This window comes from Mobula birostris, chromosome 23, assembly GCF_030028105.1.
Source record: "Mobula birostris isolate sMobBir1 chromosome 23, sMobBir1.hap1, whole genome shotgun sequence".
Classification (NCBI taxonomy): Eukaryota; Metazoa; Chordata; class Chondrichthyes; order Myliobatiformes; family Myliobatidae; genus Mobula; species Mobula birostris.
Window position 1 is genome coordinate 358,606 of NC_092392.1, and position 14,567 is coordinate 373,172.

General features: G+C 43.3%; 2 protein-coding genes across 10 annotated transcripts in view; one reads left to right on the forward strand and one right to left on the reverse strand.

Annotated features, from left to right (window-relative positions):
- Positions 1 to 14,567, forward strand: part of fbxo18 (F-box DNA helicase 1) — a 148,673-nt gene that overhangs the window by 99,766 nt on the left and 34,340 nt on the right. For 2 of the 6 annotated variants that reach the window (XM_072241790.1, XM_072241791.1), the window contains one exon: positions 1,579 to 2,387. The exons of 3 other annotated variants lie outside the window; for them this stretch is intronic. In XM_072241790.1, the coding sequence (XP_072097891.1) occupies positions 1,579 to 1,581 (3 nt within the window). In that variant the 3' untranslated portion in view covers positions 1,582 to 2,387. Of the gene's footprint in view, positions 1 to 1,578; positions 2,388 to 13,091; positions 13,233 to 14,567 lie in introns of those variants that run through there. One more of the 6 variants, XM_072241784.1, reaches the window with a different exon arrangement.
- LOC140186952 (uncharacterized) overlaps positions 7,969 to 14,567 on the reverse strand; it is a 143,984-nt gene continuing 137,385 nt past the window's right edge. For all 4 annotated transcript variants that reach the window (XM_072241795.1, XM_072241797.1, XM_072241798.1 and 1 more), the window contains one exon: positions 7,969 to 8,490. In XM_072241795.1, the coding sequence (XP_072097896.1) occupies positions 8,373 to 8,490 (118 nt within the window). In that variant the 3' untranslated portion in view covers positions 7,969 to 8,372. The remainder of the gene's footprint in view (positions 8,491 to 14,567) is intronic.

Genomic DNA, 14,567 nt, shown 5'->3' on the forward strand with positions numbered 1-14,567 from the left:
CTTCACTAGTGTATCTGCCTCCACCACTGACTCAGGCAGTGCATTCCACGCACCAACCACTCTCTGAGTAAAAAAACCTTCCTCTAATATCCCCCTTGAACTTCCCACCCCTTACCTTAAAACCATGTCCTCTTGTATCGAGCAGTGGTGCCCTGGGGAAGAGGCGCAGGCTATCCACTCTATCTATTCCTCATCTACTTACCCAGTTAGAGGTGACGTATCCATCAAGACACGGGATTCCTGATGACTTGATCACTGGCTCATAGCATGTTACAGCACAGCAGGAAACCATTTGCCCTTCTTCTCAGTGGTACCCAGCCTAATCCTAGCTTCCAGCAATAGTAATATGACTCTGCAAGGCACCCACTCCGAGTACACAGCAGAATACCGTTTAAGTGTTTCTGCCTTCGCCACCCTTTCAGGCAGCACATTCCATTACCCTGAGGTGAAAAAAATAGTTTTATCATCTGCCCTTTAATCCTTCCACCTTGAATCCGTGTCCTCTGGTCTTTCACTCATCCGTTTACTTGATCTAGCCCTTTATATTTTTATTTAACTCAGTTAAATCTCCCCTTGATTGCCTTTGTTCCAAGCAAGCATCTCCAGCCTCTCCAGTCTTCCTTTAGATCTGACCTTTGCTTGTCTAGCAGAGTCCTAAGTTTTCTCAGGGCCATCTCCAGTGCAGTCACATAGTTCCATTAAGAAAGTGACCAGAACTGTACACAGCATTCAAGTCATGATCTCATTAGCTTGTATTGTATGCAAGGCAACACACACACAAAATGTTGGCGGAACTCAGCAGGGTCAGGTAGCATCCGCAAAGAGGAACAAACAGTCGACGTCTCTGGTCCTTGTGTTTGCAATGTGTATTGTATGTAGTTTGAGATCCCTGCTCTTGGAGTTGTGTCAACAAGCAGCACAGTCCAAGGATGTGCTGGAGGCAGCCCACAAGTGTCTCCATGCTTCCGGTGCTAATATAGCATGCCCTCAACTTGGGACATGGGAGGGATGCATTCCACATATAAATCCACACCAGTTAACTACCCTTTCTCTTCTGTGTATCCAATTTGCTAAGTCATAGAGCATAGAAACAAACCCTTCTGCCCACCTTACTCATGCCAACTATGCTGCCTAGCATGCAAATCCCATTTGCCTGCATTTGGCCCATGTCAGTCCTTTCCTTGTACTTATACCTGTTTTAACATATTGATCATCTGTGTCCTTGCAGGCAGTGAGATACGGGTCATCAGAATATCTTGCTGTATCTTTTGTCTTATGTTCAGTATCTTAGAGTATTTTAGAAAGTATCTGAAATCTGTTTTAACCACCATATTGATGCGTCCCAGTATGTTGAGGTATAGCTGCATTGGAGAATGCTCAGCAAATCTTTTCTCTGAGGTGAAGCATTTCAGTTGTGAGGAGAGACTAGACTGGCTGAGATCAAGCAGAGGAAACTGTGGTGTTTTTGATTGATTGATACAAAATTATGATAGATGTTGATAGGGTAGGTGGATGGAAATCCTATCTATCCAAGATTAAAATTAGCTTTGTTTCTTTCATGTACATTGAAACATACAGTGAAATGTGTCATGTCAACGACCAACACCGTCTGAAGATGTGCTGGGGGCAGCCCGCAAGTATCTCCATGCTTCCAACCCCAGCGTAGCATGCCCAAAACCTATTACAGGTGACCCCTGTTTCCATCCAGGGGTTCAGTGTGGACATGGTGGAGGATTACAAATACCTGGGGATACGAATAGACAATAAACTGGACTGGTCAAAGAACACTGAGGCTGTCTACAAGAAGGGTCAGAGCCATCTCTATTTCCTGAGGAGACTGAGGTCCTTTAACATCTGCCGGACGATGCTGAGGATGTTCTACGAGTCTGTGGTGGCCAGTGCTATCATGTTTGCTGTTGTGTGCTGGGGCAGCAGGCTGAGGGTGGCAGACACCAACAGAATCAACAAACTCATTCGTAAGGCCAGTGATGTTGTGGGGATGGAACTGGACTCTCTCACGGTGGTGCCTGAAAAGAGGATGCTGTCGTAAGTTGCATGCCATCTTGGTCAATTTCTCCCATCCACTACATAATGTACTGGGTGGGCACAGGAGTATATTCAGCCAGAGACTCATTCCACCAAGATGCAGCACAGAGCGTCATAGGAAGTCATTCCTGCCTGTGGCCATCAAACTTTACAACTCCTCCCTTGGAGGGTCAGACATCCTGAGCCAATAGGCTGGTCCTGGACTTATTTCATAATTTACTGGCATAATTTACATATTACTATTTAACTATTTTTAGTTCTATTATTATTTATTATTTATGGACTGTAACGACTGCAACTGTAACAAAAACCAATTTCCCCCGGGATTAATAAAGTATGACTATGACTATTAATCCTGACCCATGTCTCCTTTTGGAATGTGGGAGGAAACTGGAGCATCCTGAAGAAACCTTTGCTGTCATGGGGAGAACGTACAATCTCTTTACAAGCGGTGATGGGAATTGAACCCCAATTTTCCAGTCGCTGGCACTAAAGCATTACACTAAGTGATATGATAGCAGGGGTATCTAAATTTTTGGGGAAAGGAGGATGAAGTTTAGAGGGGATCTGAAGAAGACTTTTTTTTCCACTCAGTGCCTGAGAGGATAGTGGAGGCAGGTCTTCTCACAAAGTATCCTGATGCACATTTGAATTGCCAAGACATGCAAGGACATATACTAACTGTTGATAAATGGGATTAGTAAAGACTGGGATGAATATCAATTCTTTCTTCTGGTAAAAAAAAATTCCCTTGCTCTCCCCTTTTTTATTTCCCGATCTGTTCCCTTATCAATTCTCATCCGCCTATCACCACCCCCGGTGCACCTCCTCCTCTCCTTTCCCCATGGTCCACTCTTCTCTCCTATTAGATTCCTTCATCTCCAGCTCTTTACCCTTCCCACCCACCAGGCTTTACCTATCACCTTATAGCTATCCTCCTTCTCGTTACCCCACCTTTTTATTCTCACATCTTCCCCTTTCCTTTCCAGTCCTGAAGAAGGGTCTTAGCCTAAAATGTTGACTGTTTGTTTATTTCCATGGATGCTGCCTGACCTGCTAAGTTCTACCAACATTTTGTGTGTGTTGCTTTAGTAAAGACAGGTGCTTGATGGACAGCAGGAACATGGTAGTTTTTAAAGATTAGCTTTCTTTGTCGCATGTACATCGAAACGGGCATCAACAACCAATACAGTTTAAGGATGAGGAACAACATCTCACAGTCCATCTATCTAGTCTTCAATCTAGTCATAAATATCAATTTGTCTAACTTCCAGTAATTTCTTCCCCCTTCCCCCCTGTCTTCTTCTGTTCCCCATTCTGGTTATCTCTCACCCTTCCTCTTCTCCTCATTTGTCTATCACCTTCCTCTGGTGCCCTTTCTCTCATGATCCACTCTCCTCTCTTATCAGAGTCCTTCGCCAACTCTTCACCCCTTCCATCTATCCTCTCCCCACTTCTTACTTCATTCCCCTTCTCCACCTCAACATGACCCGATGATCGATTCCACATCTTCCCGGCTTATGTCCTTCCTTTCTATTGCGTTAATCTCTTCTTTAACCAGCAACGCCACCCCACCTCCCCTTCCTTCATGTCTATCCCTCCTGAATATTGAATATCCCTGAACGTTGAGCTCCCATCCCTGGTCACCCTGGAGCCATGTCTCTGTGATCCCAACTATATCATAATCATTAATAACAATCTGCACTTTCAATTCATCCACCTTATTACGAATGCTCCTTGCATTGACACACAAAGCCTTCAGGCGCTCTTTTACAACTCTCTTAGCCCTTATACAATTATGCTGAAAAGTGGCCCTTTTTAATGCTTGCCCTGGATTTGTCGGCCTGCCACTTTTACTTTTCTCCATAGTACTTTTTGTTTCTACCCTCACTTTACACCCCTCTGTCTCTCTGCACTGGTTCCCATCCCCCTGTAGTGAACTAACCTCCTCACGCCTAGCCTCTTTAATTTGATTCCTACCCCCCAACCATTCTAGTTTAAAGTCACCTCAGTAGCCCCAGCTAATCTCCCTGCCAGGATATTGGTCCCCCTAGGATTCAGGTGCAACCCGGCCTTTTTGGACAGGTCACGCCTGCGCCAAAAGAGGTCCCAATGATCCAAAAACTTGAATCCCTGCCCCCTGCTCCAATCCCTCAGCCACGCATTTATCCTCCACCTCATCGCATTCCTACTCTCACTGTCGCGTGGCACAGGCAGTAATCCCGAGATTACTACCTTTGCGGTCCTTTTTCTCAACTCCCTTCCTAGCTCCCTATATTCTCCTTTCAGGACCTCATCCCTTTTCCTACCTATGTCATTGGTACCTATATGTACCACGACCTCTGGCTCCTCACCCTCCCACTTCAGGATATCTTGGACACGATCAGAAATATCCCGGACCCTGGCACCAGGGAGGCAAACTACCATCCGGGTCTCTGGACTGCGTCCACAGAATCGCCTATCTGACCCCCTTACTATCGAGTTCCCTATCACAACTGCCCTCCTCTTCCTTGCCCTACCCTTCTGAGCTACAGGGCCGGACTCTGTGCCGGAGGCACGGCCACTGTCGCTTCCCCCGGGTAAGCCGTCCCCCCCAACAGTACTCAAACAGGAGTACCTGTTGTTAAGGGGCACAGCCACTGGGGTACTCCCTATTACCTGACTTTTCCCCTTCCCCCTCCTAACCGTGACCCACTTGTCTGCCTCCCGTGGCCCCGGCGTGACCACCTGCCTGCAACTCCTCTCTATCACCTCCTCACTCTCCCTGACCAGATGAAGGTCATCGAGCTGCAGCTCCAGTTCCGTAACGCGGTCCCTTAGGAGCTGCATCTCGATGCACTTGGCGCAGATGTAGACGTCCGGGAGGCTTGGAGACTCCAGGGCCTCCCACATCCGACACCGAGAACAGCAAACTGCCCTCACACTCATACTGCCCCTCTCCTCAAATAACAACAGAAAATGAATGCCAAACCTCCCTCGCCTCGCCCGTTTCCGCCTAAGCCAGTTGAGCCGAAGCCCTTAAGCCTTCACTCTGCTCCCGGCTCACTCCGCAGCCCGCAAACTACGCTGCCCGCTCTATGAGGCTCTGTTCCTTTTAAATCTGCCGCGCTGCACTGCCCGACGTCACACGCCTGCGCAGTCCCGCCTCTCAGAACGCCGTTGGAGAAAAAAAAATAACGAAAATTTCAAAAATGTCTTTCTCGGCACTCCCACTCAGACTCTCAGACTCCTTCTTCGAATCATTCTTTTCAACATTTCAAGCAAGATTAGTGTATTATTTCTGTCTTGTACAATTTTAGAGTGAAAAAAGGAAAGGAGCACCATGCAAAAGTTTGGGCACCCAAGAGATCTGAGCTCTCAGATGACTTTTACCAAGATCTCAGGCTTTAATTAGCTTGTTAGGGCTATGGTTTGTTCACAATCATCGTTAGGAAAGGCCAGGTTATGCAAATTTCAAAGCTTTATAAATATCCTGACTCCTTAATCCTTGTCCCAACAATCAGCAGCCATGGACTCCTCTAAGCAGCTGCCTATCACTCTGAAAATTAAAATAAATGATGCCCACAAAGCAGGAGAAGGCTATAAGAAGATAGCAAAGTGTTTTCAGGTAGTCGTTTCCTCAGTTCGTAATGTAATTAAGAAATGGCAGTTAATAGGAATGGTGGAGGTCAAGTTGAGGTCTGGAAGACCAAGAAAAAATTCCAAGAGAACTGTTCATAGGATTGCTAGAAAGGCAAATCAAAACCCCCATTTGACTGCAAAAGACCTTCAGGAAGATTTAGCAGTACTCTGGAGTGGTGGTGCACTGTTCTACTGTGCAGCGACACCTGCACAAATATGACCTTCATGGAAGAGTCATCAGAAGAAAACCTTTCCTGCATCCTCACCACAAAATTCAGTGTCAGAAGTTTGCAAAGGAACATCTAAACAAGCCTGGTGCATTTTGGAAACAAGTCCTGTGGACTGATGAAGTTAAAATAGAACTTTTTGGCCGCAATGAGCAAAGGTATGTTTGGAGAAAAAAGAGTGCAGAATTTCATGAAAAGAACACCTCTCAAACTGTTAAGCATGGGGATGGATCGATCATGCTTTGGGCTTGTGTTGCAGCCAGTGGCACGGGGAACATTTCACTAGTAGAGGGAAGAATGAATTCAATTTTAAAAACCAGCGAATTCTGGAAGCAAATATCACACTGTCTATAAAAAAAGCTGAAGATGAAAAGAGGATGGCTTTAACAACACGATAATGATCCTAAACACACCTGAAAATCCACAATGGACTACCTCAAGAGGCGCAACCTGAAGGTTTTGCCATGGCCCTCACAGTCCCCCGACCTAAACATCATCAAAAATCTGTGGATAGACCTCAAAAGAGCAGTGCATGAAGAATGGGCGAAAATCCCCCAAACAAGAATTGAAAGGCTCTTAGCTGGCTACAAAAAGCATTTACAAGCTGTGATACTTGCCAGAGGGGGTTGTACTAAGTACTAACCATGCAGGGTGCCCAAACTTTTGCTTCGGGCCCTTTTCTTTTTTCGTTATTTTGAAACTGTAAAGGATGGAAATAAAAATGTAATCTTGCTTAAGATATTAAAGAAATGTGTCATCTTTAACCTTATGCCTTTTGGAAATCAGGTCATCTTTTAACCATATAACAATTACAGCACGGAAACAGGCCATCTTGGCCTCTAGTCCGTGTGATCTTTTACTCGCTGAGCTATTCACAGTAACAGAAATTTTGACTGGGGTGCCCAAACTTTTGCATGCCACTGTATACACACAAGGAAGTCCTTATTATATTTGCAGATTAAAAGATGAACAGAAACTTAATTGAATAATACAGAAAATCCAGGAACTGTGTTTTGCAGAAATTTCATAACCAGCCTGTCACACTTCAAGTACCAAAGTATTATTCCATTCAGAGTAAGCTTGATATTAACACAATACTACTGCAATCTTCTGCTCTCAGTCACTTAATTTACAGATCCAATTCACAGTTGCCAGTTTGATGCAGAATTACCAACCAAAAGTGTCACTCTTAATTATATTTACAATTAAAAATATTAAACTAATTTTTATAAACATGAATGGCCAAACATGAACATAGTTTCCCTCAAAACTATATACTTTCCTATCAGAAGAACTATTTTCTTCATATTAAACCTGCTAATTAAGGCAGGTAAATGAGCCTGCTTGACCTCTTGATCAAAAGATACTGGCTTAGAAATTCTTCAGTACAAGGAAAAGTGACGGTTTAGGGTTAATCCTATCAATCCACAAGATTCGAAGGTCAAGTGCATCAAAAGGCCATTGCGGTGCTGGTTCTGACACTTGTAATTAGCCAACGTAAACACAAAATAATCTGCGAATGCTGGGGTCAAAGCAACACTCACAACACGCTGGAGGATCTCAGACAAAGGGTTCCGGCCCGAAACGTCGACCGATCTTTTCCACAGATGTTGCCCGACCTGCTGAGTTCCTCCAGCGTGTTGTAAGTGTTGTAATTAACCATGTCAGAGGGTCTTCAATCTGGAAGAGAATTTTACAGAGCGATTTCCAATTATGTATCTAATTTCACCAAATGCACAGATGATCTGCAATTAGGGTGATTAGGTGTTAATAATTGTTAGAGATGTGGTGAGCCAAAGGCCTGTTTCCATGCTGTATTTCTTTATGACCTGCCTGTGCTTAGCTGTGGGGATTTTAAATTGAATTCATCTGTGCAGCACTCAACAACTTTGCCCTGTGGTAGAGAATTTCTCGCCTGAGAAATGGTCCTTTTAAGAAAGGAAATATTTCAAATGTTGTAACAGTTGTCTTCAAAACCAATACAGGTGCCAGGCAATGCATCTTGAAAATTAAGTGAAAATACCTAGAGAAAGGTGAAACGTATTTGGATAACATATGCAGAAATCCAGATGTGGATCAGTTTTTATTTCTAATGAATTTAATAGAAATATATAATTATAAACATTTATTTCAAGCTTCTGCTCACCTCTGCCACCAATTTAATGGAGTTTCAATGGAGAGGTTTTTTTAAAAGAGCTCCACAAATACAATCCAGAGGCATTTCCTGTATCTGTTCCATCCATTAAGTATAAATGAGGAGCCGCCAGTGCCTCTGGTCTGTTTCCATGTTCATTCTCCGTAGTTGAAGGCAGACCAATTTTATCCCAAGTAGCTTGGCAAAGAAAGATTGTCCAAATTGACAATCTTTGCTTCCTGTTCAGTTGCAGAAAATGCAATGTTGATATTTGGCTGAATCTCCAATTTTTTTGTCCAAGCTGACAATGTACATTGTTGAACCATATCACTAGTTCAGGAAAGTCAGCTCTCTCCTGGTGACTGTAAAGGATTAGTTTCATTTGCATTCACCACTGTTGGAACATCCATCGGTGCCACTGGTGTCAATTCATACTCTGCAGCCCAAAACCTGGTACAGGAACTGAAATTTTAAAAAAAGGAAAAGTTAGGGAAAAGGTGAGCAAAAGTACTTCTTATATATATGATAAATTAGAACCACAGAACCATAGAACATTACAGCACAGAAACAGGCCTTTTGGCCCTTCTTGGCTGTGCCGAACCATTTTTCTGCCTAGTCCCACTGACCTGCACCTGGACCATATCCCTCTAAACACCTCTCATCCATGTACCTGTCCAAGTTTTTCTTAAATGTTAAAAGTAAGCCTGCATTTCCCACTTCATCTGGCAGCTCATTCCACACTCCCACCACTCTCTGTGTGATGAAGCCCCCCCAATGTTCCCTTTAAACTTTTCCCCCTTCCCCCTTCACCCTTAAGCCATGTCCTCTGGTTTTTTTCTCCCCTAGCCTCAGTGGAAAAAGCCTGCTTGCATTCACTCTATCTATACCCATCATAATTTTATTTACCTCTATCAAATCTCCCCTCATTCTTCTACGCTCCAGGGAATAAAGTCCTAACCTATTCAACCTTTCTCTGTAACTCAGTTTCTCAAGTCCTGGCAACATCCTTGTAAACCTTCTCTGCACTCTTTCAACCTTATTAATATCCTTCCTGTAATTTGGTGACCAAAACTGTACACAATACTCCAAATTGGCCTCACCAATGCCTTATACAACCTCATCATAACATTCCAGCTCTTATACTCAATACTTTGATTTATCAAGGCCAATGTACCAAAAGCTCTCTTTACGACCGTATCTACCTGTGACAATACTTTTAGGGAATTTTGTATCTCTATTCCCAGATCCCTCTGTTCTACTGCACTCCTCAGTGCCCTACCATTTACCTTGTATGTTCTACCTTGGTTTGTCCTTCCAAAGTGCAATACCTCACACTTGTCTGTATTAAACTCCATCTGCCATTTTTCAGCCCATTTTTCCAGCTGGTCCAAATCCCTCTGCAAGCTTTGAAAACCATCCTCACTGTCCACTACACCTCCAATCATTGTATCATCAGTAAATTTGTTGATCCAATTTACCACATTATCATCCAGATCATTGATATTGATGACAAATAACAATGGACTCAGCACTGGTCCCTGTGGCACACCACTAGTCACAGGCCTCCACTCAGAGAAGCAATCCTCCACTACCACTCCCTGGCTTCTTCCATTGAGCCAATGTGTAATCCAGTTTACTACCTCTCCATGTATACCTAGTGACTGAATCTTCCTAACTAATCTCCCATGCGGGACCTTGTCAAAGGCCTTACTGAAGTCCATGTAGACAACATCCACTGCCTTCCCTTCATCCACTTTCCTGGTAACCTCCTTGAAAACCTCTGATAGATTTGTTAAACATGACCTACAATGCAGAAAGCCATGTTGACTCTCGCTAATAAGTCCCTGTCTATCCAAATACTTCTAGATCCTGTCTCTTAGTACTCCTTCCAATACTTTACCTACTACCGACGTCAAATTACTGGCCTATAATTTCCCGGATTACTTTTAGAGCCTTTTTTAAAAAACAGAACAAGAGCTATCCTCCAATCCTCCGTCACCTCACCCATAGATGCCAACATTTTAAATATATCTGCCAGGGTCCCCGCAATTTCAACACTAGTCTCCTTCAAAAGGGAATACCCTGTCAGGTCCTGGCGATTTACCTACTCTGATTGTCTCAAGATAGCAAGAACGTCCTCCTCTTCAATCTGTATACGTTCCATGACCTCACTACCTGTTTGCCTTATTTCCATTGACTCCATTCCAATTTCCTTAGTAAATATAGACACAAAAAAAAAATTAAGATCTCCCCCATTTCTCGATTCCATACATAGCCGACCACTCTGATCATCAAGAGGACCAATGTTATCCCTTACTATCCTTTTGCTCTTATTATACCTGTAGAAGCTCTTTGGATTATCCTTCACTTTGACTGCCAAAGCAACCTCATGTCTTCTTTTATCCCTCCTGATTTCTTTCTTAAGTATTTTTTTGCACTTTTTATACTCCTCAAGCACCTTATTTGCTCCCTGTTTCCTATACATGTCATACATCTCTCTCTTCTTTATCAGAGTTCCAATATCCCTTGAGAACCAAGGTTCCTTATTCTTATTCACCTTGCCTTTAATTCTGACAGGAACATACAAATTCTGCATTCTCAAAATTTCTCCTTTGAAGGCCTCCCACTTACCAATCACATCCTTGCCAGAGAACAACCTGTCCCAATCCACACTTTTTAGATCCTTTCTCATTTCTTCAAATTTGGCCTTTTTCCAGTTTAGAACCTCAACCCGAGGACCAGATCTATTTTTATCCATGATCAAGTTGAAACTAATGGTGTTATGATCACTGGAACCAAAGTGTTCCCCTACACACACTTCCGTCACCTGTCCTAACTCGTTTCCTAATAGGAGATCTAATAGTTGGTACCTCTATATATTGACTTAGAAAACTTTCCTGAACACATTTTACAAACTCTAGCCCATCTAGACCTTTAACAGTGTGGGAGTCCCAATCAATATGTGGAAAATTAAAATTATCTACTATCACAACTTTATGTTTCCTGCAGTTGTCTGCTCTCTCTCTGCAGATTTGCTCCTCCAATTCTCGCTGACTATTGGGTGGTCTATAATACAACCCCATTAATGTGGTCATACCTTTCCTGTTTCTCAGTTCCACCCATATGGTCTCAGTAGACAAGCCCTCTAATCTGTCCTGACTGAGCACTGCTGTAACATTTTCCCTGACTGATACTTGCCCCTCCACCTATCTTTGTATTGTCTGCAAACTTGGCCACAAAGCTAACAATTTCCTTATCCAAATTGTTGACATATAACATGATAAGAAGCGGTCCCAATACCGATCTCTGTGGAACGCCACTTGTCATTGGCAGCCAACTAGAATAGGGTCCCATTATTCTAACACCTTGCCTCCTGCCATCAGCCAATGTTGTATCCATTCTAGTACCCTCCCTGTAATACCGTGGGCTCTTAACTTGTTAAGCGGCCTCATGTGTGGTATCTTATCAAAGGCCTTCTTAAAATCCAAGTAAACAACATCCACTGACTCTCCTTTATCTATCCAGCCTGTTATTTCCTCAAAGAATTCCAAAAGATTTCAAAGACATACAGGATAGGTTAGTGAGTTGTGGACATGCTATGTTGGCACCTGAAGTGACTTGTGGGCTGACCCCAGCACAGTGCTCGGTGATCTGACTTGATGCAAGTGACTCATTTCACTATATGTCTTGATGTACATGTGACAAATAAAATTAATCTTTAATCCGTAAAAGTCTTGCAGATTCCCCCAGAACAGCTGAGCAGACATCTTTTATTCTTCAGAGTCAGCTTACTTCTTGAAAGCCGATACTGAGGGAGTTTGATAGGAAGAATGATGACAGAACGTTTCTTTGGGTGGAGCACCTGGGAGATACAACTGAACCTCTTGACCACATCTGCATGTTTTTATGCATGGAGTTGATGCTACATAAATGGTTGATTAGATATTTGCATTAATGAACAGATGTACTCTATCTAATAAAGTGACCACTCAGTGTATTTCTCAACAGTTCAAGTTCAAACTACATTTATTACTAATATATAAATTGAACATCAATTGAGATTCAATTGCTTACAGGCAGCCACAAAGCAGGAAACCCGAAATAACCCAATTCAAAAAAAAAGACAGCTGATGTGCAGAGAGAGAACAAAAGCACAAATCATGTAAACAATAAAAGCAAGCAACAGCATTCAGAACCAGATTAAGTCCATAGACCCCAAATCCCCTGAGCAGCTGGAGTAGGCCCAAAGCCTCAGTCTCAGTTCATCATGCAGCCGAGGAAATCGCCATGAAGCTTGCAGACATTAAGTGTGTTGCAGCTCAAGCAATTTCATGTCCTCAACACTGCATAGGGAGGAATAAACATCGCAGAAGGGTAGGAAAATTGGCCCAATCCTCGCCTCTGGTCCTGACACCGTGCTTTATTAGTCTATCTGGACGAAAGTTTTAAATCGTCCAACCGCCAGGTTGTGTGAAACATGAAACATCATAAAAGCTTGGAAGGGGATAAATAAATTCAAGTTTCCTTACGGTCAGAGCTGCTTTGACCAAACGTACCACTGAATTATTTGTTTTTTTTAAGTTAACTGTTTTAAACAATCAAATATTATCTTGGCTTGAGTCACTTTATCCTTGTCTAATTTTCTGTGCACGATTCCTCTTTGTGGTATCTCTGAGCCTTCAGCCAGGCTTTATCTATGCCAGAGGGATACTGTCTGTCAGCGATGCTCTTTCCTCCCCCTCTTCAGGACACAAATGAATCCAGTTTGTCAATTCCCCATAGCACAATATGTCTAAGAGATGGTAAAGCATAGCAAACTCTGTGAACACATATGCCTTAAATTGCCCAGGCTGAGTACATTGAGCAGTTGTCTGCTCTGTAAGCTTGGCACCACTAATATCAGCAAATCTGTCCATGAGTCCAAGATGCTGCCAATAAGATTTGGCTTTGTTTGATGCCAGTGAGATTCTGGTAAGATGGCTGTGTGCTTGGACACAGCAGCTTCTACAGGGTCAACAGAAGGTACTATTGTCTTTTTTAATGTTTTTTTTTATGATTGTAAGACCCTGCTGGACGTTAAGAACTTGAAATACCGCAGGTCTACTCCAGCAACGAGTTGCTTCATGGGGGAGAAACTGAAGGAGCAACATTTGGTGTGGACCGTGATGCTGTCTGCGAAAGACAGGCATCAGTGCACAAAGGAGGTACGCAGTCTAACAGCCAATGATTGTCTCAATCGTATTTCTTGTTATCGCAAGATCCTCCTGGACATTGGTGATGTGGAATGCTGCAAGTCCAATCCTTTGGTTTGATGGTGAATGGTGGAAATGGACAATGGGGGAGCTGCGTGGCTTCAGTTCGTAGCACGGAATAGGCCTTGAGCTGCGCTGTCGGCTGCTTGCAAACACCCAGGGTGAGGTGTTGGAGTCAGGCACTCCACCAGAGTGCTAAAAGTAGTGTGGTGTGGTATCCATGTTGGAGTCGATGATGCTCTCCAGTGTTCACTTGGCAGAGGGCAAACTGTACTGAGTTTGATTGAAGACTACTGCAACATTCATGCACCCAGGGACTGGGATTATATATTTTTGTGAATGGCTATTTTACTGCTCTCTCGTATGTGCTACATGTGCCCTGTGCTGCATATGACAGCTGGTACTGAGCCTTGCACCTTGGTCTCAGAGTCACGTTGTTTGGTTTGACTGTATTCATGGGAATTCACAACAATTACATTTGAAATTGAACGTGAACTACCAGCAATCAAAAATGAAGAAGTTAATTTACATTCCTTTTACACACCTCCTCTCACACTGCACAGCTCCATAATGCATATACACTATGAATTACTGTCTAACACCCTTCTGGTGATTTTCCTTCCTCTTGTAAATGAAGCCTTAACCTTCATGTCAACACATGCAATTCAACAACACACCAGAAGAGATAATATATAGCAAGTTAGGTAGAAAACTGAAAAGCAGGACCTCCAGGGTAGTAATCCCTGGATTGCTGTCCGTGCCACATGTCAGTGAGGGTACGAATAGGAAAATTTGGCAGATGAATTTGTGGCTGAGGAATTGGTGCAGCGGGCAGGATTTCAGATTTCTGGATCATTGGGATATCTTCTGGGGAAGGTGTGACCTGTTCAAAAAGGACGTTTTACACTTGAACCCAAGGGGGATCAATACCCTTGTGGGCAGATTTGGTAGAGCTGATGGGGAAGGTTTAAACTAATTTGGCAGGGGTAGAGAGGGCTGAGGGTGGGGCAGTTGGTATACAACTAGATGCAGTGTGCTGTGAGAAGGGACAGGCAGATGATAGGAAAAAAATGCAGTCAATGAGATGAGTTGAAGTGCAACATGCAGGCAAAATCAAAAAGTGTGATGAATACAGGACTTAAGGTGTTATATTAGAATGCACACAGTTTACGGAATCTTGTGGTGCAGTTAGAAATTGGCAGATACGCCGTGGGCATTACCGAGTCAAGGCTGAAAGAAGATCGTACGTGGGAGCTTAACGTCCAAGGGTACACATCGTATCAAAAG